This window comes from Poecile atricapillus, chromosome W, assembly GCF_030490865.1.
Source record: "Poecile atricapillus isolate bPoeAtr1 chromosome W, bPoeAtr1.hap1, whole genome shotgun sequence".
Taxonomy (NCBI): Eukaryota; Metazoa; Chordata; class Aves; order Passeriformes; family Paridae; genus Poecile; species Poecile atricapillus.
In genome coordinates, this window is record NC_081288.1 from 100,469,756 (window position 1) to 100,491,444 (window position 21,689).

At 44.9% G+C, this 21,689-nt stretch overlaps 1 protein-coding gene across 1 annotated transcript in view; it reads right to left on the bottom strand.

Annotated features, from left to right (window-relative positions):
• Positions 1-21,689, bottom strand: part of LOC131591640 (BDNF/NT-3 growth factors receptor-like) — a 660,084-nt gene that overhangs the window by 476,611 nt on the left and 161,784 nt on the right. Inside the window, exon 12 of the mRNA XM_058862552.1 lies at positions 4,275-4,371. Coding sequence (XP_058718535.1) covers positions 4,275-4,371 — 97 coding nt within the window. The remainder of the gene's footprint in view (positions 1-4,274; positions 4,372-21,689) is intronic.

The window sequence follows — 21,689 nt, forward strand, 5'->3', positions numbered from 1 at the left end:
TACTGCCATGCAAAATACCATTTTGTTCATTCTCCCTTAGATAGAGTTGACTTCCTAGTTCTTTTAACAATGCTGTCTTGAAATGTGTAACACAAATTATCAAAAACCTAACAAGTGTTCATCTTTAAAGACCAAACACCAGAAAGTTCCTATCACTGCTTTCATTCAGCTTCATTTTCTCCAGGTCTTTAAATGCAATTCAGAAATCATCAGCCAAAAATAAAATTTCTACTGAGACACTGTTCAGTTCTAGACAGTCTTTTTTAGTCTTTGACCAAAACTCTCCATTTCTATCCCACAGGCTCCATGTTCTTTTTCAGGACATTTCACAATGCTTGTTCTCTTTAAATGCTACCCCAAAACCCAGAAACTGTGTCATATCAAAAGAAGATGAGAGAAAAGGAGGTTACCATCCTAGCAAACTAATCTGTGCTACTATCTACATTTCTATTCTGTTCATCTCTCATATCTTCTAGGAACTGTGAGAGACTGAACTGGTTAATGGTTTAAACATTGCTAAAATAATCAAAGGACTTGCTCACTATAGCAAACTGCAAAGAAACAGCTGTTCATCTTTGACCACCGAAGCCCACCCCTCCCTAAATATGCCTACTAACTGGAGATTGGACTGTGATGGGAACTTGAGATGGATAAAGGGGGTATTATTGTCCAGTCATCCCAGGTCTGGGGAAAAGAATGTATCCACAAGTGATACTGGAAGAGAGATTGGAATGCTTGATGGCCCAAACAATTAGGGGGCAAGCTACCAATGTGCAAAGTAACCACCCAGGTGCAGAGGGTGTGTACACCTGCCACCTCAGCCTACAGCTGGGTGTTGAAGGAGATAAGGAAAGAGGTAAACCCTGTGAGGCAGGTACTGTCTCTTTGTCCCTACTCAAGTGAACTCAGCTGTGATAACTCCCCTGCTGGGAAAACATGGGAAACAGAAAAATGGAAACTCCTACTGACACTGAAGGGTTTGATTTACAGATGCATGTGTATGTGATCTATCAGTTTATTAGCTGAAAGACAGATGCAGTGTGGCAAAATTAGGAAAAGGTGATAGGTTATTAAGTAGAAACAAGTTTTATCTTAACTGTCTATTGGACCAATATGTTATATATTGCTGTGTGAAGAAAAAACCCGTGACTACCTTTGCGCTATGGCTGACTTGTTGCTTCTCTCCAAATCTCATGCCTTTGAGACTGATATCTGGCTTACTTGAGAAATAAATCATCTTAAATAGCACAGTGGTCCCATCCCTCAGCAGGGAAGTATCAGGGTCATTCACATTTAGCCTGGAGGTATTCATCTTTGCTGATGGGCCATAATAGACTCAACTGCTCTGATGTAATAAGCAGCCTATCATCCTCGAAAGTGTCGGAAACTCCCAAAGTGTCCTGTGATCCACAACATTACATCATCCATTTGAAACTCCCTGCCCCAGGGGAGGTACCTAGGTGTTCCTAAATCTGAGTGAATGTAAACCCAACAGAGGCTGTGTTTTGGGGATTTCTCCCCATCCCTTCTTTGGGATTTCCACCACCACCTGGAAAATTTACAACCACCACTGCAACGAAGGCTGAGATTATCACTTTGACCAACAAACACTCAAATTGTAACAACCAAGTCTCATTGTGAGGCCTACAAGTGGTGAGATCTTTCTACTCTTATACTTTCCTTCTCTTTCTTATACATTTTCTTAAGTGATATTTTTATGTTTTTATATTGCCATATTACTATAGTTAACAACCAAAATGGCTGCATATCTGCTTTCCTGTGCAACCAAATTATTCTACAATAAACCCTACATATGTATATTTACAAACACTGATCATTTGGTATCATTTCACTCTAATCTCCCTTAAAGGATCTATTAACAAGAACCTGGGTCACCCTCGCCTTCTAGGGCAGGTTGTAACAGGAACTCTCTTCTACACAGAATATATACAAATACCAAATATATAGTAGATATCTCTGAAAAGAGCATGGTCAAGATCAAGTCAAAATCATCAAAATATACTACTATGGAGAAAAAAATTGTGTAGTACCATATCATAAGCACAAGAGGAAGGACAGATTAACAGGAACCTACCAAAAAAACCCCTTACTGTGATAAACAGAGACCCTTTTGTTCGACTAGACATGCAGATATGATACTCTGTAATGCTATGTTCTGTAAAATCAAGATTGTTACTGATGTTTGTATAATTATCATGGCCTTGCTAAGATTCCTTGAATTCCAGAAAGTTACTGAGCTAAGCCTTTACAGAGAACAGTGAAGAAAGGTTAAAGGAAGATAAGGTAAAGAACGAACCCCTAGACCGATGAAGACGCATGCGCAGAAATACCCGAGAAAGGACACGTCACCGGAGAGCCCGGAGAGCCGGACTGATTAAAAAGAGGCACACGGAAAACGGAAGCACGGCCGCGGCGAAGCGGGATCGCTTCCCGGCTGTCCAGCGCTGTATTTTGCTTATTGCTTGCTTGCTATAATTAATAAAACTTCCCTTTATTAAACTTTAACACTCTCTCGAGTGTATTTATAACACTTACCACTCTCTCCACAGATCTTCAGGTACACATCTTCAGATCAAAAGCTCATCTCCTTTACCACACAGAAATGCACATTCTGGGCCTCTCAACAAGATAACTGTGTGTGTGTGTGTGTGTGTGTGTGTTTTTCTTTTGGGTTGGGATGGAAGGCTGTTTGTTTTCTAACATACAATTTCATCAATGTCTCTAGACACAGACTGACAACATCAGTACAATAATACCATACTGTAGTTAGGACAAGTACCTCTGTGTTTCCTGTGTCTCCGTCTGGCTGTAAATTTAATTAATTAATTAATTAACAGCTGTTAGTTCCCTTTCCATAAGGGCTTGAGCATTTGCTAGTCTTTCCACCTGCCATTTCCCAAGACAAATACATAAACTCAAGAAAATGTATCCATGAGAAAGCACTGCAAGTGCATGGTCCCCTCTTGGCAAAGTTTGGGTAGTGAAGGAGGATGCAGGGATGACTTCTGTGAAACACATTTAAAAATTATCATTAAAATATACATTCATTGCCCAATCTAAAATCTTCACAAGCTTCAGTTATATCAACAGAAAGAATTTCCTACACCAAAATCAGAAGAACATCATTACAACATTGACAAAAGTGGACAATTTACAGACACTCCACTCCTTGTCCCCTTATCACATTTACAAAAAAAAAATTCTCCACAATTACTCCCTGCTTTGCCACTGTCCAGTCCATGTTTTGCCCATTACTTCTCACAATTACTGTCCCTGTCTTGAATGTCTGCATCTCCAGAACATGTCGTGGATTAATGTTGGCAGGCTGTCAGGTGCCCACCAAGCTGCTATACCAACTTAGCTTGGGGAAGATTGCCAATTAATAACAGGAGAGTGAAAAATAAAAAAAAAACTGAAAACATCTTTTTCCCCCTGCCCCCTTGCTTCCCAGGCTCAACTTCACTCATGAATCTTCTATACTATCTCTCCCCAGCCCCCGGGCAGCACAGGGGGATGGGGAATGTGTTATGGTCATTCACAATACTTCATCTCTGCTGATCCTTCCTCCTCCTTTCTCTTGGCTTTTGTTGATGAGCACAACATAATATGGTATGGAATATCCCTGTGACCAGTTTGGGTCAGTTAACCTGGTTATGTTCCTCCAATCCTCTTGCCCACCCCGAGCCTGATGGCCTTTTGGGCAGGGATTGGAGAGAGAGTGCTGATGCTGTGCCAGTGTGGCTCAGCAGTAGCCAAAACACTGGTGTGTTCTCAACATCTTTCTAGCTACAAATACAAAACACAGCACTCTAAGGGCTGCTATGGAGAAAGTTAAACCCATCACAGCCAGACCAAATACAATTTATCACATCAAGGCAGCATTTATAGGATTGTCTGAAGTACCTCTAGCATAGATTGTTACCAAACATTTTTAATCAAAATCTTATCAGAATAATTTTAATTTATTATCTTCTACTTCCCTACAGTGACTCAAGTGACATTTTATTCCAGGAAGTGTTGCATGGGGCTGTGCAGCTGAAGAGAAAGAAATAGGATTTGTGATAAGAAAAAACAGAGAAGTAGACTATTCCAAACAAAACTTATATTCTTATCTACATCTGTCTCTGATCTTAGCTGACAAATAAATGAAACACAAAATGTGATGGCACTTTATCTAGTCATCTTGACTGTTATGACATAAACTTGCACAGCCCGTAACAATTACAGGAAATATAAAAAATTACCCTACTTACCTTTCATCCCAAACTTAAAATATCTTCCAAACTTCAGAATAAGTGTTATTACTAAGCCTGTGCACACCAGTGCTGCACTTCCCATCATAATATACACCTAAAAAAGAGGACACAAATAGATATTTTCATTAATCATCTTCAAACATATTCCACATACATTCAGATTTACCCATTACGCCAACCTCATGAAGTTCAACAAGGCCAACTGCAAGGTGCTGCATCTGTGTTGGGGCAATCCCCAATATTGATACAGACTAGGAGATGAATGAATTGAGGGCAGCTCTGCAGAGAAGGACACTTGGGGATACTGGTGGATGAAAAAGTGGATGTGAACTGGCAATGTGTGCTCACAGCCCAGAAAGGCAACCATATCCTGGGATGCATCAAAAGCAGGGAGACCAGCAGGTCAAGTAAGGTGATGCCCCATTTCTACTCCATTCTCAGGACACCACACCAGGAGTACTGTGTCCACTTCTGGTGCCCCCAGTACAAGAAAGACATGGAGTTAGAGCAAGTCCAGAAGAGGGCCACGAAAATTATTAGAGGGCTGAAGCACCTCTTCTATGAAGAAAGGCTGGAAGAGTTGATGTTGTTCAACCTGGGGAAGAGAAGGCTCCAGGGGAGACCTTATTGAGGCTTTTCAATACTTAAAGGGGGCTTCAGAATGACAGACTTTTTACTAGGGCCTGCAGTAACAGGAGAAGGGGAAATGGCTTTAAACTGAAGGAAGGTAGGTTTATATTAGATATTAGGAAGAAATTCTTTACTCTGAGTGTCACTGTTGGACATGAAATAAAGAGTGTGGATTCAATGCAACAGGCAGAGCGAGGATCATCAGAAGGGTTTATTTCCGAACTTCTCAGCTTCTTTATAGGGTGTTATGATACAGGTTTAACATGACTGGTAAAGGCAACAGCACCACTCTTGTCCCATTGGTGGAACAAGAGAAAAACACACTCATCACAGCTGTACAATATTGTTTTGAAAGCTATAAATTATTTAGAAAAATAGTCCTTGAGCGAGAGATGTTCTCAAGGGATTTTCCCTTGGGAACAGATCAGCCACTGACAGGCTGGAAACTCTCTCAGACTCAGAAAATCAGGTCCACATCTCACCCTTTCTTTCTACAAAGAAAGAAAAAAAAAGAAAAAAATCAGCAAGATGTTCAACGTCTGCTTGTAGAGGGACCATCCAAGTGATCACTCGCATCTTCTGCATCTGTGTCATCACTTGAAGGTTCCTCCACTTGATGACCTTCCTCCTGGTCACGGTCTGTAGTTTGCCTGTTGGCTCGGTTCTGCCTTTGGGATTGCAGGTCAGGGCAGACACATTTTGTAGGTACCCAGTGCACCCCAGTATCTGTGGATACACATTCATACCCACGACCCGAAGCGATAAGTTTGAATGGGCCTTCCCACTGCTTGGTGGTTAAATTTCGCACCCAAACTTTCACTCGGGGCTGCTGTGTCTAGCCTGAAACCTGCAAAGAAAGGTGATAGTTCAAGACGACTGGGTTATTTGAATTCCGCAGCACTGTAAGGCGATTAATTGTGTACAAAGCTTTTGCCAATCGACTTTGCAGGGTTTCACCCTGCATTCCCCGTTTTTGTTTTTGAAGAACCTGCTTCAGAGTACCATGAGCACGTTCAACAATGGCTTGGCCAGTTGGAAAATGTGGAATGCCGAATTTGTGTGAGACACCCCACAACTGCATAAACTGCCACACCTTCTGTGAGGCGTAAGCAGGACCATTATCGGTTTTTACAGTAGAAGGTATCCCTAGCACGGTAAAAGTCTGCCTCCAATGGGTGATGGCATTGCGTGTTTTTTCTCCAGTGTGAGCAGAAGCCCACATTGCAGAGGAGAAAGTGTCAATAGACTCATGCACATACTTGACCCTTCTGAATTTGGCAATTTGGGTAACATCTGTTTGCCAAATTTCCAAGGCCTTGAGACCTCTAGGGTTTACACCCACCAGTAAAGGTGAAGCAAGTGCATGACAGTGACCACAGGAATTGACAATGTCACTAGCTTCAGTTGGAGTCAACTGAAACTGCTTTTGCAATGTATGCGCATTTTGATGAAAGAATTCATGCGATGCTCTGGCCTGTGCTAGTACATCAGGCTGAGGTGCTACCCATGCAGGGTTAGCCAATTTTTCAGCCCTGACATTACCTTCTGCCATGAAACCTGGCAAATTGGTATGGCTTCTAACTTGCAGAACATAGAACGGATGAACTCGAGCCTCAATAGCACACCACAAGGTCTTCAACAAATGAAACAAAGTAGCATTGCCAACTTTGTTCAACAGTGAATAACCTAACCGTTGTGCTATGTCTGCCACATAGGCAGAATCCGTGACCAGATTGAAAGGTATGTGGGAAAATCTTTGGAATGCCATGACAGCAGCCCTCAATTCAACCAATTGAGCTGAGCCAGTCTCATGACCTTCCAGCTCCTGACATTTAGACCCATCCTGCCAAGTGACAATGACCTTTCCTGTTTTCCCTGAACCGTCAGTAAAGATGGTGGGTCCTTGCACTGGCTCTCAACTACATCTTGGCCGCAAAGAAAAGTTAATTGTTGTTGTCACCTTCAGTAGCTTGTGGCTGGGCAGATGGTAAGCGACCTGCCCTGTAAAGTTTTCCAGAGCAATCTGCAAGGAAACACTTTTTGCAAAGCCCCAGTCAAATTTCTCCTACTGTACCGGGAGTACGACCTTTGCAGGATCCACTCCTATCAATTGCAAACACTGTTGTCAGCATTTGATTATCAGGTGAACTATAAATTCAAGCAACGTCATGGCTGTTTTTTGTGGCTTATGGGGCAATAAAACCCATTCCAAAACATGTGAGGAATCAGACCATTTGTCACACCACTGGCCGATGATGCCTGTAGGAGGCAAGTCTGGAGCAGTGATGAAGACAGGGACATCAACAGAGGGATCAATGCAATAGACTTGGCAATCAGAGATGGCTCAGTGTACCTCATCCAGTGCTCATCACGCCTCAGGGGTCAACTTGCGAGGTGACTTCAAATCAAAGTCCCCCGTTAATAGATCATACAGTGGAGACAGTTGTGTCATGGTCAGTCCCAAATATGGATGTAACCAAGTAATGACACCCACCAATTTCTGTGCATCATTCAGAGTCTTAACAGACTTTACAAATTGCACCTCTTGGTGTCAAATTGTTTGCTCCAGAATTTTCACCCCCAGATACCTCCAAGGAGGCTGCTGCTGAACCTTCTCAAGAGCCACCTGCAGCCTGTGAGAGTGCAAAGCATCGAGCAACTGAGGCTATATCCTCAGCAGCTCATCCTGAGTGGATGCCACCACCAGGATGTCATCCATATAATGGTAAAAACGGGCATCAGAAAATTGCTTGCGAACTCCCAACAAGGCCAGGACCACATACTGTTGGCAAATGGCCGGGGAATTGCTCATGCCTTGTGGCAAAACTCTCCATTGATACCTCTGAGCAGGCTCAGCATTGTTAATTGCTGGCACTGTGAAAACAAACTTAGGTGTATCATCAGGATGCAAAAGAATTGTAAAGAAACAATCCTTCAAATCAATGATGAGAACCAGCCAGTCTGCAGGAAGCATAGTGGGCGATGGCATACCCGGTTGCAGCACCCCCATGCTCTCAATCACAGCATTAATTTTCCGGAGGTCTTGTAATAACCTCTGTTTCCCAGATTTCTTTTTGATACAGAAGACATGAGTGTTCCAGGGACTGGTTGAAGGCTCAAGATGCCCTGGTCCACTTGCTCCTGAACCAGTTCTCAAAGGGCGACTAATTTCTCCTTCGGGAGGGGCCACTGATTCTCCCAGATGGGTTCGTCCACCAGCCACTGTAAAGGAGGTGTGGAACACTGTGCGCCCTTTGTCACAGTGGCCCCTATTAAAAATCTGTCCCGATCCAAACCCCCGAAACCGCCAGTACATCCCACCACCAGAGGTTAGCCATAGCCATGGGAACATAAACCCGAACCATAGCAAATTGTCCCTCTGAGTTCGTGATCTGCACCAGCCGCTGGCTGGTAAAGCATCCGGTCGTTCCACCCAACCCTGCAACAGGCAACTCCACAGGATCCAGAGGCCACTGCAGGGACCACGCAGAGAAGGCCAGGATGGTGACATCAGCACCCGTGTCGATCAGGCCTTGCAGGTGGATCTCCGGCAGGGTGGCACCAGGGAGGCACAGGGAGCACCACATCTCAGGCCTTTTGTCAGTCAAGGTTGCAGTCCAGTGCACCTGAGGTGGTCCTGTTGATCCAAAGGAACCGTCCCCTCAACACCGTCTCACAGCCCTAGAAACTGAGGACTTGAAAGGCACAAGTTGAGCAATGCGTGCTTTTTTTGGGAATGGTGAAGGGAGGGGTAGGTGTGGAAACCATAGCACAGATTTGTCCCGAATAATCAGCATCAATAAGCCCCAGATGCACAATGATACCCTGGAGGATGGCACTCAACCTTCCCATTAGGAATGCACTTTTACCCTCCCCCAGGGGTCCATAGGTATCCAAAGGAACTCTATGAACTTCGCAAGAGTTCAGGACTACTGTTGCTGCTGTGCAGACATCAAGTCCGGCTGAGCCAGACGTGCTGGCCTCAAGCTGGCTGAGTAAGCCCGCATCAGCTTCGGGACCTGGGGAAAAGCTTATGTCCGAGCGCATTTCCCCTTCGTGCTCAGCTTTGCGTTTCCCTGATCTGGCAAAGGCCGGCCCTTGACATCATATTTTGCCATGCATGCCTCTGCCATGTGGTTTGGCCTTCCACACTGAGCACACAGAAACAAGGGAGCTTTCCCTTTCTGCTTCTGTTTCCCCTGCTTTTTGGTGGCTTGTGCTGTCTCCTGCTTCTGATGCTTACCTTTTGGCCCTTTTGAGGACCCTGGCAAGGCAGTAGCCAAGGCAGCCATCTTGCAATATGGGGTGCCTATGTTTGCACAAGCCTGAGCCATCTGGGCCACAGATGGATCACCTGGGAGGGCCTCTATTACCCTCCTACAGTCATCATTGGCATTGCTTCTTGCCAACTGTGTGCGCAGCAGGTGTCTCAGTTCTGGTTTGTCTACTTGCTTCTCTAAAGATGCAGAGAGTTTCTCAACAAACTGCATATAAGGTTCCCTAGTCCCCTGGACTATGGTAGCAAACTTTTGCTTTGGAGCAGACAGCTCAATTGTTTTCATCAGAGCTGCAAAGCAAGTCTTCTGACACTGATCTAACATCAGCAGGTGGAACGTGACCTGGAAATCAGGGTTAGAGAAATTTCCAATCCCTGTCAATAGGTCAGGTCCAACTCCATATCTAGGGTCCTGTTGAGGCAATTGACTATTTCGTCCAGCTACCTTTGTGGCCATCTGAATCCACTTGTCTTCAAAAATTTCGAATTGAACAAGCTGAAACAACACCTGAGCAAGGTGCCTAATGTCATATGATACCAGTGGCTCAGAATTAAGAACACGAATCATCTTCATTATCTCCTGAGACACCAGTCCATGCTGTGCGACCTTGTCCCTAATGCCCATCACAGTTTTTGTGGTCAGGGCCTGGTGTGTGTTAGGCTGTCTTGTTCCAGGATTTCCTTTTATTACAGGGAAAGCCTGAAGACCCCCCTGCGAGGTCACAGCATGTCTGTGATCCTGCCCCTTAGGCGTCACAGGAGCAGAGACAGGCACCTGGCTGGAGCTTGCCTCTCCTGTACCAGACTGTCTATTCCTGGCAGAATCTGAAAAATCAAGGAAACCATCTCCAGTTCCCCTGAATCTTTCCATGAGTTCCCAGTCTCCCGTTTCCATGGCTTTTTGTGGTAGTGCATATTTCTGGGAGTTACTTAGTTCTGTGTAAACCCTCCCTGCAGCTGTGACGTGTTTTTCCCCTCCCCTCCCTGTCTCTGAAATGTTATCCCATTGGTTGGTGTTATATGTCTCCCCGCCCCTCTCCCGAGGTTTGAAAGAGTCCGGGAAAGGGATCCCCAGTCTCTTCTCCCCCCTGGAAGCCAGCCAGAATAAACATCCTCCGTTACCCCGGAGGGAGAAGCAGCCCTTTTTGGGCTTTTTCTTGGTCGTGAAGAATCTCCCTGACCCCCCCTCTTGACAGAGCTAGCCAGGATTACTTTGGGGGGCAAAGGGAGGATTACTTCAGGTGACGCCCATTGTGGGGGCTTCAGAACCCCTCGGGACGGCTGGAAAACACCCCACTGGTGTTTTAACAAGCCTAGGGAACGTCACCTACCCCGCAGTCTTTACTGACAGGGATCAGGTTGGTAGCTCAGTGAGAACACGAGTCAACTCTGACCGAGAACTCTTTTTTTGTTCGAACACCGCGCGTCCTTCAGGAAACAGGTACTGGGGGTGCGCGGGGGGGTGCGGGAGATCCGGCGGTTGTTGTGGGGTTTAGCGAGTCACGGTGGTGGTGGTGGTGCCGGTGCCAGATGAGTTCCCTCCCGGTATCAGGACCGGGGGAGTCCACGTGGCACTACACATGGCATGTGGGAGGGGTGCACCAGCGGCGCGTCCCAGGCTCCGCAGTGGTTTTTAAACCCTGACCGCAGTTTGGATCTTTTCTGCTTTTCTTGGTGGTAAAAAAAGTTAGACCAGTCTGTGTAGTAAAGCCTTATTATTGGCCATGGGTTCTCATTTTTCTATACAGCAAAGGAATAAATATTCCCATATTAAGAATATTTTAAAGGCTGGAAATATCAATTTCTCAAAAAATAAGCTGAGGAAATTTGTAAATTGGGTTTTTTTGCATTTTCCGGATTTGAATATTGATTCCCTGCCTGACTGGGAAAAGGTTGGACAAACACTCACTGCGCAAGTTGAATTGGGGGATAACACATCTGAAAATACATCCCATTCTTCCTTTTAGTTCGGAAAGCAATTCTACAAAGACATGAGAAAAGGCTAGAAAAATCTTTGGCTCCCTCTTCCCCCCCCTTCCCTCAGCTCCCCGGTCAGAGGGTGCATCTGAAGCATATTCTGTGAGAGTTCCAGATGCTTGCCTCTTGGGGCTCAGACAATCCCCAGACTGTACTGACCCCGTCTGCCTTGTGCAGGCAGACGAAAACTCCTTCCCATATCCCTTCCTCCCCGCAGAAAACCCCGAAAAGCATAGCTTAAAATCCTCCCTGCAAGGAGGGGGGGGGCTCGGCTGAACTTACTCAAAAACATGTGCCGAGCAATAATGGCGCTGACCACGTGCTCTCCTTCCCCCCCCCTACCTTTCCCATAACCCCTTCCTCCCACAGGTTCCTGCCCCCAAGCCTCTCCCCGCCCATAACCCCTCCCCTCTGCCTGCTTCTAACAGACGGGGGGTGGGGCGGGGGGCATGGATGGGGCGGGAGTTGGGGCGGGGGCTGGAAATGGGGCGGGAGCCAGGGGCAGGGCTAAGGGCTAGGCCGGGCCGGGGGTGAGGGGTGGAGCCCCTCCCAGTTCCCACGGTCCGGGGGGCGGGCCCAAGAGTAAGCAGAGAGGTAAGGTTGTCTCACCACATTCCAAAGGCAGGTGTGGTTGTGCTGCTGCAATATGCCCTCATGGCCCCGGGGGAAGCCCCGGGGAATGGGAGGGTGGATCCCCTCAGCCTGCTCCCCCTGTAGAGCCACGCAGTGCCCCTGGGGGATGGGGAAATGCGAGCCTTCCCAGTTCCTAGGAAGGACAAGCCTCTCTCACCTGCCAGTTCAATACAACCCCTGGGAATGGGGAACCTAAAAATTTGGACTCAGCTTTTTTCCCTACTGCTGCTCCAGTAACTTTTACTGGAACAAGACCTCAGAACCGGCATTACAAGCCCTTCTCATACCAAGACAAAAAAGAAATTTGCAAAGTTCAAAGAGAATTTGGCCGTAATAGTGAAATATTTAAAAACATTGTTAAAACAACATTAACCTCAAATGATTTAGTTCCTACAGATATTAAAGATCTTTTTAGGTGTTTGCTTACACCATCTGAATTTGATTTATGGGAAAACACATGGAAACGATTTCTAAAAAACATACTGGTTGAATTATTAAAAACCAATCACCAAAATGTAGATTTATTAAATAATCCTATTACTTTTGAGCATTTATGTGGTGAAGGAGTATGGGAAAAACCTGAGGACCAAACTATGGCCTTGCCAAAAGCTGTGATAGATAAAATCACTGCAGCTGCAAAAAAAGCTTTTACCCAGCTACCAACAGCTGAGACTAAGGGTAGTTATATTAATGTAAAACAAATGCCTTCAGAAGGATTCCTACAATTCTTAGACCGATTGAGAGAACAAGTCTCCCATCAGGTAGAAGACCCCGTGGTACAGGCAGATTTAATCAAGGAAATTGCTCAGAGAAATGCTAATGAGTCTTGCCGTAGAGTCATTCTAGGTTTGCCAATGGAACCACCTCCGACACTCGCACAGATGGCAGAAGCCTGTGCGAGGAAAGCAGAGATGTTTCCGCAGGAAAAGAGACCTCCTTGGACCACCCAAAGACCTGTTGCTGCAGTTTCATCTGAGACAAGGAGTGAACAGATGACGTCTGACCAGCCACAGCGAATTTGTTTTCACTGAAGAAAACCGGGACATTTTGCTAAAACCTGTCCTTTAAAACAACAGAAACACACTGATACCAGCTTGCCAAAAAACTCAGGTCTCAGCGCTTACCTGCTCGGCGCGCAGACATAAATGAAGAGGAGACAAGTCTCTGTCCTTTAATAAAAAGGGGGGAGGGGGGTGAAAAACTGCAGAAATATAATTGTGAAAAACGTTTGCCTAATAAGGTCTGGCAACCGCAAAAGAGATTCGGACTTGTAACTTCTAAAGCTTTTTGTTTCAGATCTGATCGTTGGACTGTCGTTGGATTAGACTTGCAGGATAATTGACAAGACCTGGCTGGACTGGATAGTAGGTATTTTGTTATTGGAGACACAGCACACACACCAATAGAGATTGAGGTAGCTCCCATGACAATTAAGGGAGACCTAACACATCTCATTCTCTTACCTAGGTGCCCTCAACCACCTTTCTATATAGACAAAGGGCAGGTAATAGCCCAGGTAATCCCGATTCCAACAGAAGTCCCAGTAGATGACAAAGCACCATGAGTCTACGGGGCAGAAGTAGTGGGTGAAGATCAAGCCCATTATGGGATGCAATTTAACACATAAATCAGAACATCTCCATGTAGAAGGGTTAATTGATACTGGGGCAGATGTGACTATCATACCGGAGAAGGTGTGGCCCTCATATTGGGAACTACAACCAGTGGCAGGAAAAATACAGGGTGTTGGAGGGATGAAACTGGCTAAAATTGCTAAAGATATCGTCCAGATTGAAGGCCCTGACGGTAGGATAGCTAGTGTCCGACCTTTTGTTATTGACTACAAGTGCCCCCTGTGGGGAAGAGACACCATGTCCCAGTGGGGGGTGGAATTAACAATTCCTGAGACACCTCAGGATTTTTGATAGAGGCCACTGTAGAACGTCCTGTCCAGAAGTTATCTTGGGTAGATAATAATCTAATTTGGGTGAATCAGTGGCCCCTCAGCAAACAAAAACTCGGGGCACTAGAAAAATTGGTGGAAGAAGAATTAGCCAAGGGACACATAGTAGAAACAACCAGCCCTTGGAATTCCCCAGTGTTTGTAATAAAAAAGCCAGGGATAGATAAATGGCGCCTCCTTCAAGATTTGAGGGAAATAAACAAAAAAATACAAGACATGGAGTCTCTCCAACCAGGTATGCCATCCCCGACTATGTTACCACAAAATTGGCTATTAGCAGTACTGGATATTAAAGATTGTTTTTTTCAAATTCCCCTGCATCCAGCTGATGCACCAAGGTTTGCCTTCTCCATTCCTACAATTAACCGGGAATCTCCAATGAAACAGTACCACTGGACAGTTCTACCTCAGGGGATGAAAGCCAGCCCCTTCATCTGCCAGTGGTATGTGGGGTCATTGCTGTCCTCAGTGCATGCTGAAAAGAGAGAGGCCATCATTTTGCATTACATGGACAATATTTTAATATGCTGTCCCAATAACAACATACTGAAAGACACCCTTGACCTAGTGGTTCAAGTTTTAACCTCTGCTAGATTCCAATTGCAGGAAGACAAAGTTCTAATGATGCCACCTTGGAAATACCTGGGCCTGGAAATTACTGCACGGACTGTTGTTCCACAAAAATTGGAAATCATTGGTAATCCTAAAACTCTAGCAGATCTCCATTCCCTATGCGGGTCACTAAACTGGGTCAGACCATGGCTAGGACTCACAAATGAAGACCTGAGTCCCCTACTCAATTTATTGAAAGGGGAGAGAGAGTTACTGTCTCCCAGGGAGCTGACTCCAGAAGCAAAAACTGTACTTGAAAACGCACAAAAGGCCTTGACAGAAAGACAGGCACACCGCTTCAAACTGGAGCTGCCTTTCAAATTTATTGTCCTGGGGAAATTGCCACATCTACATGGGTTAATATTCCAATGGGCCGAGGGGCAGAGAGATGCACTCTTAATCATAGAATGGATTTTCCTCTCCCATCAAAGACCCAAAACTATCACCAAGCCACAAGAGCTGATGGCTCAGCTGATTCAAAAGGCCAGGGTAAGGCTGTGGGAACTGGCAGGTTGTGACTTTATGTGTATTCACCTCCCAGTCAGGCTCTCTGGAGAAGGCAGAAACTCCCCTGAGAGACTGACCAAAGAGATGTTTGAGCATCTGCTGCAGAGCAATGCTAACCTCCAGTTAACTCTGGACAGCTATAGTGGGCAAATTTCAGTTCATGCACCATCACACAAATTGTTTCATGAGGAATTCCATCTCATTCCTCGTGAGAAAAGGAGCTGAAGGCCACTCAAAGCTCTCACAGTGTTCACTGATGCATCTGGGACATCCCACAAGTCGGTGATGACTTGGAGAAATCCACAGACTCAGCTTTGGGAAGCTGATGTTGAGTTTGTAGAGAGGTCACCCCAGATAGGTGAACTGGCTGCGGTCGTGAGAGCCTTTGAGAAGTTTTCAGAACCGATTAATTTGGTTACTGACTCAGCCTACGTAGCAGGAGTGGTGTCCAGAGCGGAACAGGCAGTTCTCAAGGATATTGAGAATGAACATCTCTTTAGATTGCTTTCAAAACTGATTTACGTGGTTTCGAATAGAGAACAACCTTTCTATGTGATGCATATAAGGTCGCATACCCCATTGCCAGGTGAAATTGCTGAGGGGAACCAGAAGGCGGATTCCCTTGCTGCCCCAGCCGAAAAGGTACGTCTCCCAGATGTGTTTCAACAGGCAAAGATAAGTCACCAGCAATACCATCAAAATGTGCCAGGAATGATTCGTCAGTTCCAGCTGACACAGGATCAGGCTAAAGCCATTGTGGATACCTGTCCCAATTGTCAGCTCCAGGCAGTGCCATCATTAGGCATCGGGGTTAATCCCCGAGGCCTTAAGAGCTGTGAGGTGTGGCAAACAGATATCACTCACATCCCCAGTTTTGGTCGCCTTAAGTATGTCCATGTGAGCATTGATATATACTCAGGAGCAGTGTATGCCTCTGCTCATGCTGGAGAAAAGTCTGTACATGCTAAACAACACTTAGTACAGGCCTTTTCTGTATTGGGAATCCCTAAAGAAATTAAAACAGATAATGGCCTGTCGCCCTGAAAACTCAGCTTCTGAGCTTGCTAACATAGTTTTCTAAAGACTTTCCCAGGACAGTAACTGTAAACATAGATATGTGTACATTCTTTCTGTTACACGTCCTGTGATGGACATCTCTCATGGCCAGTGCTGTGAGAAAGTGTTATCCTGACCATCCAATCCCTGGCTGTGGTCAGGAGCCTATAAATCCTAGAGAGAAAAATAAACCTCTCTCTTTCTCTCACTACACCTCGACCTGTGTCCGTGTGATCTGTTCATCTTCAGCAGCAACAATGGCCCAGTGTATAAATCCAAGGAGTTCCTGGAATTTGTCCAGCAGTGGGGAGTTATGGATGCTAACTCTGAAGTAGAGAGCACGGTGCCTGTGAAAATTGCAGGCCGCATAGCTTTCTCAGTCTTGCCTGAGAAAGTGGCCTGGGAAATCATGGGGAGGAATTAAAACAATCCTCAGAGACAGAAAACAGCCTTGCAGGTGCTGCTTGTCTGTTCCTTGTTTTCTTGCAAGAAAAGGTCAAGGGGTGGTGTACCCCACTGACCAATAATGGTGATGTGTTAGTTTACTAACCAATATGAGTTTCTTTTCTGTACTTTTCACGTATCGGTCTATAAAAAAGATCTGAAGCAATAAACTGAGAGAAATTCTCCTGATCGACTCCCAAGAGAGTCTGTGTCATTCTTCCAGCCGTTCCTAATAGAGCGACAGGGAGTGGAACATAAAACTGGCATCCCCCATTCCCCCACAGGTCAGGCTGTAATCAAGCGTACACATCAGACGCTCAAACAAGTCCTAGCGAGGCAAGGTAGCGAGACAGTGTGGATGCCTCCACAACAGAAACTCTGTAAAGCTCCATTTACCATTAACTTCCTAAACTGCTCATTTGAAAACATGAATCCTCCTGTGACTCGGCATTTTAACAGTGGTGATCAGTTTTAATTGTCACAGCATCCACCGGTTTTAATCAGGGACCCTGAAACTTGGCAAACCAAGGGCCCCTATGAACTTGGCACCTGGGGGCGTGACTACGCATGTGTATCCACCCCTGCAGGCCCCCAATGGATTCCTCAGAAATGGGTAAAACCTTTTGTTCCAAAGAATCCAGCACCAGCAAGAAGAGAAGAGAAGCAAGTGGCTGTTGCTTCCAAGAGAAGTCGCCGCTGGAGAGAGCAAGAAGAAACCTTTCTAGCCTCTGACCTGCATACTTTAACTGTGAATATGTTTTAAAAAATGTCTGTTTCCTTTTTTTTAGAAATAACCTACCTCTTACTCAAATCCATGATGAGCCTTAACCCTGCTGTCATCCTTCTCACACTGAGCAGCCTGACAGCGGCCTGGATCGTCCCACAGCCACGCCAGAACATTTGGGTGACCCTTGCACAAACACTCCAGGAAGAAAACATATGTCTATCTACTGCAGCAGCGAAAAATCCTATGTCTACCTGCCTGGTAGGAATTCCTTTGCAGCATGATGAATTCACACACAGCTTTAGTACACTGACTCTTGAAGCAGGTAATAAACTACACAGCACTCATGTAGAAGCAGAGTTAAGAAACCCCTTTGAAGAGTGGCTGCCACATTTTCCTAAGGCAATCCAGGAACCCCAGGAGTTAGAGCTACTGGGTTCCTCTCCAGCATTATACTGTGTACACTTTAGGGTCAGTCCTCCAACTCATAAAGAAACATTCCACCATATAGTACAACATCGAGAAGAATTCACAGCAAAAAGGTGGTGCCGTGTGCTAAGCTACATCAAAGTGCACTCCTCAGCTCATACACATCCCAAAAGCCTCCCCAAAGGACTGTTCCTCATTTGTGGGGATTGTGCATGGGCAGGAATTCTATCCCGTCTTCTCAGAGGGCTGTGTACCATAGGGCGTCTATTACTGTTAGCACCCAATCAAACGTTAATTGGCGAGTGGACCTGTTGTAGTTTAGGGCATAGCAGAGCGGAAGACACCGGGATGTAACGGGAAGCTACTAGACCCCCCTCTGTTAGGATAGCTAGGCCTTTTGTAATTAGCCAATAGCACCCAGGTGTGATGTATTGTCTTAGTTTAGGGCAAATTAGGAAGGAAAACTCCAAATGGGGATTTCCCCAGGGAAATGCCCCTCCTCACTTTCTGGTCCGGGAAAAGAAAAAAAAAAATTCTTTGGAGAGAAGTGGAAAAAGCTGTTTATTTAACAGAAATTGAGTAATATTAAATAATAAAACCTCTTGTTGTTCAATGAGATGGCAAATCTAGGAAGAAAAGTCCTTTTCATGTGGTGAATGGCTCGCTCAGTTTCTTATCAGTCCCTCCGGCGCTGGAAAGTGCCGAGGCCCAGGCCCCGGTGGGCCACAGGCGTGAGCTCCCGGGGTTTGGCTGGGTGTTCAGTCCAGAGCAGGCTTGCACAGATCCAAGAAAATTGGAAAAAAAACAAAAGGTCCAGGGAACTCGTCTGCCTCAGCTAGCTAAAACTAACTAAAAACCAGAGAGAAGCTCTGTCCCGCTGTCTGTCCGTGCTGCAGACACCACAGTCCAGGAGCGAGATGTGTGGGAGTGATGTTTTTCTTTAACACAAACTGCGCGCTTCTTCTTCCCCCTCTCTTGCTCTCAGAGCCAGTCTTAAAGGTGCAGAACTTAATATATAACATAAACCAGACGATTGGGGATACCAGTATCATAAAGTCACCCCAGGACAGGGACGAAGAGGGTTGAAACCAGAAATTGACAGATTGTTAAGTAAGGGACTATTAGAACCATGTATGTCACCTTTTAACACACCCATACTGCCAGTAAAGAAGCCAAATGGGACTTATCGTTTGGTACAAGATTTAAGAGAAATTAACAAATGCACAGTAGCACGGTTCCCCATAGTTGCAAACCCATACACGTTACTAAGCAAGCTGGGACCTGACAGTTTGTGGTACAGTGTTATAGATTTAAAAGATGCATTCTGGGCCTGTCCTCTTGATGAGACTAGCCGAGATTATTTTGCATTTGAATGGGAAGATCCAGATACGGGGAGGAGACAACAACTGAGATGGACAGTATTGCCCCAGGGATTCACAGAATCCCCCAATTTGATTGGGCAAGCATTGGAGCAGATTTTACAGGATTATCAGATAGACCCAGGAGTGACCCTGATACAATATGTGGATGACTTGCTTTTAGCTGGGAAAGAGGAAGAAGACGTAAGGAGAGAGAGTATTAAGCTGTTAAATTTCCTGGGTTTAAAGGGATTGAAAGTATCCAAGGCAAAGCTCCAATTTGTGGAAGAAGAAGTAAAATATTTAGGCCATTACCTTAGAAAAGGGGAGAAAAAGATAGACCCTGAAAGAGTACAAGGAATTTTGTCACTACCGATTCCTAAAAATAAAAGACAGATACGTCAAATCTTGGGGTTAACAGGGTACTGTAGACAGTGGATTGAAAATTATAGCAGCAAAGTTAAATTTTTATATCATAAATTGACACAAGAGGGATTAATGAAATGGAGTTCAGAAGATACAGAAAAATTCCGGGAGCTACAAGAAAGTTTAATTCATGCTCCTGTCCTGAGTCTCCCAGATTTGAGAAGACCTTTTTATTTGTTTGTAAATGTGGAAAATGGAATTGCCTTCAAAGTCCTGACTCAGGAGTGGGCAGGGAGAAAGAAGCCGATAGGGTATCTAACAAAGATCTTGGACCCCGTAAGTAAGGGCTGGCCAACTTGTCTGCAAGTAGTAGCAGGATGTGCCCTACTGGTGGAGGAAGCTAGGAAAATCACCTTTAATAGCAATTTGAAGGTAATGTCCCCCCATAACATTCGGGGTGTGTTACAACAAAAGGCGGAAAAGTGGATTTCAGATGCTAGACTTCTAAAATATGAAGGAATTTTAGTTGAGGCCCCGAACTTAATATTAGAAACCACTACTTTACAAAACCCGGCTGCATTTTTGTATGGAGAACCCGAAGGTGAACCTTTGACACATGACTGTATAACTACAATTGAGGAACAAACCAAAATTAGACCTGATCTGGAAGAAGAGGAATTAGAAAGCGGAGAAAAGCTGTTTGTGGATGGGTCCTCCAGAGTAATAGAAGGAAGGAGGAAAACAGGCTATGCCATCGTAAGAGGACCTGATTTGCAAGTTCTAGAATCAGGTCCATTAGACAAATCTTGGTCAGCCCAAGCCTGCGAATTGTATGCAGTATTAAGGGCATTGAAACTATTAGAAGGAAAGGAGGAGACAATATATACAGATTCCAGATATAGTTATGGGGTGGTGCATATGTTTGGTAAACTGTGGGAAGAAAGAGGTTTAATAAACTCTCAAGGGAAAGATTTAGTTCATCAAAAACTCATAATTGCAGTATTAAAAGCCCTGAGAAGGCCCAAAAGGTTGGCAGTGGTTCATTTGAAAGGACACCAGAAGGGAATGGACTTGAGGAGTAGGGGAAATAATGCCGCCGATCAGGAGGCAAAACAGGCGGCATTACGAACAATGGTCCTAAAAGAAAAAGGGGGGCATGAAGAAATTTTGGAACATAGGGATAGTGACTTAAGAAGTAGATTTACTGAAGAAGAGAGGTTAAAACTCCCAGAGACAGGAGCAATAGAAAACCCAGAGGGGAGATGGTTTCTCCCAGATGGCCGGGAAGTATTACCAAAAGCCATAGCTCAAAGAATATTAGAAAAAATACATCAAAGGACACATTGGGGAGCACAGGGATTAATAGACTATTTCGCTGCGAGGTATATGAGCACAGGTATCCGAGACTTAGCTAAGCAAATTACTAGAAGCTGCCTCCCATGTTTAAAAACGAATAGGAAAAATCTCAGAAAATTACCGTATGGAGGGAGACCCCTGGCAAAAAGACCCTTTGCAAATATTCAGATTGACTTCACAGAACTACCGAAGGTAGGGAGACTTAAATATCTCCTGATCCTAGTAGATCATCTCTCCCATTTCGTAGAAGCTTTCCCAACATCTAGGGAAACTTCATGAAGTTGTAAAGGTGCTATTGGAAGAAATAATCCCTAGATATGGGGTACCAGAGACAATAGACTCTGACAAAGGTCCCCACTTTACATCAAAAATAACTCAGGAGGTGTCAGAAGCATTAGGAATCAAGTGGGAACAACACACCCCTTGGCACCCTCAAAGTTCTGGGAGAGTAGAAAGGATGAATGGAGAAATAAAGAAGCAACTTACTAAACTAGTGATGGAAACAAAACTATCATGGGTTAAGTGTGTTCCACTAGCCCTTCTGAATATTCGAACCCAGCCAAGGGCAGATTTGGGAATTTCCCCTTTTGAGATGTTATACGGTATGCCCTATAATATAGAGGAAGTTCAAACACATCCAAACGTGAGTGATCAATACATCAATAAGTACTTAATAAAATTAATGAAGTTCAAAAGGGCATTGTGGGAAAAAGGAATGCTAGCTCAAAGACCACCATTGGATTTTATATTACATCAGGTACAACCCAGAGAGTGGGTGCTGATAAGAAGTTGGAAAGAGAATCCCCTAACACCGAAGTGGGAGGGACCGTATCAAGTCCTACTAACAACTGACTCTGCGGTCCGAACAGCGGAGAAGGGATGGACGCATGCTAGTCAAATGAAAGGACCTGTGAAGCCACCAAAAGCTAATAACTGGGAAGTGGTTAGCCCAGCTGGGGACCTGAGACTTAAGATATCCCAAACAAAATAACATCCAAGAACTATTAACATGCTTAGAAACTTATGAATAGTAAACTCCATAAAGGCTTCTATATAGAATATAAGATACCTCCATCTAGTG